The sequence below is a fragment of the Pyrus communis genome, chromosome 9 (assembly GCF_963583255.1).
Source record: "Pyrus communis chromosome 9, drPyrComm1.1, whole genome shotgun sequence".
NCBI classification, from domain to species: domain Eukaryota; kingdom Viridiplantae; phylum Streptophyta; class Magnoliopsida; order Rosales; family Rosaceae; genus Pyrus; species Pyrus communis.
Genome location: NC_084811.1, coordinates 1,320,109 through 1,323,654, shown reverse-complemented (window position 1 = coordinate 1,323,654; position 3,546 = coordinate 1,320,109). Strand labels below are relative to the sequence as shown.

The following is a 3,546-nucleotide window of genomic DNA, read 5'->3' as shown; positions in this document are numbered from 1 at the left end:
GCATCAATTCCCTTGTTTGGATTCATAAACATAGAAATTTAGAATTTCCGTGTGAAAAAAAATAAAACTTGGAATTTGGGACCTTCAATTCCAAAGTTTAAATTTCATGTAAATAAGTGTCATTTCCCTATTTCTATGGTTGAGAGTTTAAAAATAATAAATTATGTATTCAATTCCATTGTTATTTTAGGTTAACCAAACAAGAAAATTCATAAACTCTAGAAAATAAAATCTCGTCATTTTAATTCCTGTTATTTTAAAATTCCTTAGTAATCTTAAATTTCTTCATTCAAACTTAATGTTAGTTACATTCCAATTTTGTTCCTTCTAATTTAGAAATTACTACATATGAATCAGTCATAATCTGAAATTCAACTTGTATATTTAATGACACACAAAAATACTCATTTATGTATTTCAACATAATAATAAAAAGGTACATGACTCATGATGACTATTTTGAGTACTAACAACGATTCCCAACAAGCTTCTCTTTCTTTTTTCTTTATTTTTGGGCTAAACTTTCTCAGCTTGTCCATCACAGGCCCACATCACAACAGGCCATTAGGCTAAAATGTTCTAAACCCAGGCCCACTAGAACAGTATAACGGCCTCCCGCTCCTTGGGATCCTAACTGCCAAACAGACTGACTCCGTCCGCCACCCAATCCCACAGCACCACGTGTTCCCTCCCGATTGGTTCCCACACCAATACTCCCGCCATTATAAATCTCCATACGTAACTGCTCTCCGCTAACGTTTCGGATCAAATTCACGAGTCTTCTTCTTCCCCTTTCCCACCGAAAGCAGAGATCGAAAGTTGGAGAAAATTTCAGAGAAAAATGGCGGCAGCTCAAATGCAGAGAGTCGCAGCTCCACCGCAGCAACCGATTGAGGCGCCGAAGAAGAACAGAATTCAGGTCTCCAACACCAAGAAACCGCTCTTCTTCTACGTCAATCTCGCTAAGGTATATTTTTATACGTTTTTTTGCTAATTATTCTCGATTTTTCGGTTTTAATTTGGTGTATTTGTCTGATTAGCTTAGTTATATGAGTATCGTGAGGAACGTATGATAAATTTTGTAGTAACACCAAGAGTTTATACGTATGATAAATTTTACATCTTTTCCCCTCAGTTTCTATGTAATTGCTTCGGTGATTGATTGCGGTTTCGAGGAATTTTTGAGTGTGATGGTCATAGATGGTGTTGCTAAGTCATGTATTGACAATGTGTGTAGATTTGGTAATTGCATGGCTGCGTGATGATTACACCGAAAAACTTTTCAATTTGTATGATTTTTATTTTGAAGTTATGGTAAGTCACGGGGTTGATAGTATGAGCGGGTTTAGTAATAGCAATACCACATGGATGTATGACAATCGCACCGGAAAACTTCATTTTCTTTGCTTTTCGAGGAAGTGCACGAAATTCGACTTAATATATAGTTTTTTGTGAGTTGTTACATGATTGGATGAATGCTGGTAAGATCTGTATTTCATGTTTACGTAGTTTTTTCTTTGATGCAGAGGTACATAGAGCAGCACAATGAGGTTGAGCTTTCTGCACTGGGAATGGGTAAATCTTTTCGGAATCATCTCTCAGTGTCTTTTTCGTATGTTCGGACAAATATCTATACTCTTGTTCGTATTGCTTACCAAAACCCTACTGCAATCGATATGAGTACAACCAAAGGTCAGTGATGGCGGTGTGACGCAAGTAGGGTGAAGATTTCGTGATGGACTCCCTACTTATTGTCAATTGAAGAACTAGCACTTACCAGAAGCTCTAAACATTTTCTCACTGACGACGTTTTGAGTCTTCGAAGATTGAAAATTGTTTTACGATGAACTTTGAATGTCCTTCCTTGCCTTTTTTTGTCCTGCTAATTTCCTGCACTTGTGTTATTACAGCAATCACTACGGTTGTCACTATTGCTGAGATTTTGAAGAATAATGGATTGGCTATTGAGAAGAGTAAGAAATCTGCACTCATAATTCCAAAAAAAACTTGCAAAAAAAGTTATAGAGGTGATTGATTTGGTTATCTTTGTTTGAGGGATTGAACAGAGGTGTCTACATCTACCGTTGGAATGAAAGACGAGATTAAGGGTCGCCTCATGCAGAAGGCTAAGGTTTGGTTTCTTTAGTCGAGCGATTTTAAGTTGATTGAACATTTAATATGAAGTTTCCGCCTAGCTTCTGATATCGTTTCTATTGTTTCTCCTTTTCTTTTCAACTTTAGATCGAGATTGTGCTGGGGAAGTCTGAAAAATTTGACGCTATAATGCAAATGAATGCTGCTGCACTTGCTCCAGAGTCAGTTGCGACCGAGGGAACAAAATGATAACGAAGGAGTAGAACTCATCCAACGACGGTTCATTGTTGTAGTTTAACATTCACATTCTTCCTTTACTCTCTGCCTGAATTGAGATAAGTACGATAGTATATAGATGAATTCCTTCTCGAATCTGTAAAATTTTCATCTGTTTTCGCACATAATGTCTATCGTTCAATGAAAAATTGGGAAGAAAATTTTATCGACCCTACTTCTTATATATCCTGCACGATCTTATTCTTCGCGTACATACATTATACATAGATACATACACAGATGCATATTAAATAGCAGCATATAGTAGACATTCTGCGTATTTCGTTACATTGATAAGGTAATTACTACGAGATCACAGAATTTAGACAAAACTGCAGAAGAAACTTTTTTGGTATGTTCTTTACTCGAATAAGGCACAGTGAAGCTTCCAAAAACGGACTCATAGATTTTGTTTGTCGTTTTGAATGACCATATATGCAAATATTTGAAATGATAAAGCTCCAGATAACATTTTATATCTTGCATTCTCTGATTTGAAGAATTTAAATAGCGATCCGCCGATTTCTAAGAATTTATCGAAAGCTTTTTCACTATACATTCATCGGAAGTTTGACAATGTCTTCGTATGACGGTCTTATTAGGTATGTTGAAATCTTTGATTTGGATCAATCTGTGTTCTTTCATGCTCTCATCGCGTTAGACTTTTTTGTAATCTGCAGTTTTTGGTAGATCTGCATTTGTCGACGGATCATCATTTGCCATTCATTCTAACGAGCTTTATGCTTGAAGTTGGTAGCGTTGTTCATCGCTTTCTGAAATTTTACGATCACAACAGATTTCGATGCCATCTCTAATTTGTTACGTGTTCATGCCTAAACACGCGCTTAAATGTACGATCAATTCAGTAAATTTCGATGTTATTTTCCACTTTGTTTCTGCGTGTTTCAGTATGTCGTTTGTCGCACAGTTAGGATTCTGGAAGAACAAGAAAGAGTGCTTGTTTTGCTTGTTGCTTCACATGTGTTTTTGACATTCAAGCAATGGAAAAAACACCACTTCTTTTTCTTATCGGCGTATTTGTTCATCGTACGAAGTAGGAATAGAGGATGGTGTGTAGAAGGAAAGAGGGTTCTGAGGATCCTCAAATTGTATTCGTTCATCGTATATCGTGCGATCAGAAATTATTTTAAATACTTTTATTTAAAATTAAATATG

At 36.2% G+C, this 3,546-nt stretch overlaps 1 protein-coding gene across 1 annotated transcript; it reads left to right on the top strand.

Moving 5' to 3' along the window:
- Nucleotides 1–779: 779 nt before the first annotated feature.
- On the top strand, nucleotides 780–2,554 carry LOC137744101 (uncharacterized protein At2g34160-like). Its single transcript, XM_068483965.1, has 5 exons — nucleotides 780–967; nucleotides 1,527–1,575; nucleotides 1,911–1,973; nucleotides 2,067–2,131; nucleotides 2,242–2,554. The coding sequence occupies exons 1-5, from the start codon at nucleotides 842–844 to the stop codon at nucleotides 2,341–2,343; spliced, it is 405 nt and encodes a 134-aa protein (XP_068340066.1). The 5' UTR covers nucleotides 780–841; the 3' UTR covers nucleotides 2,344–2,554.
- The last annotated feature ends 992 nt before the right edge of the window (nucleotides 2,555–3,546 follow it).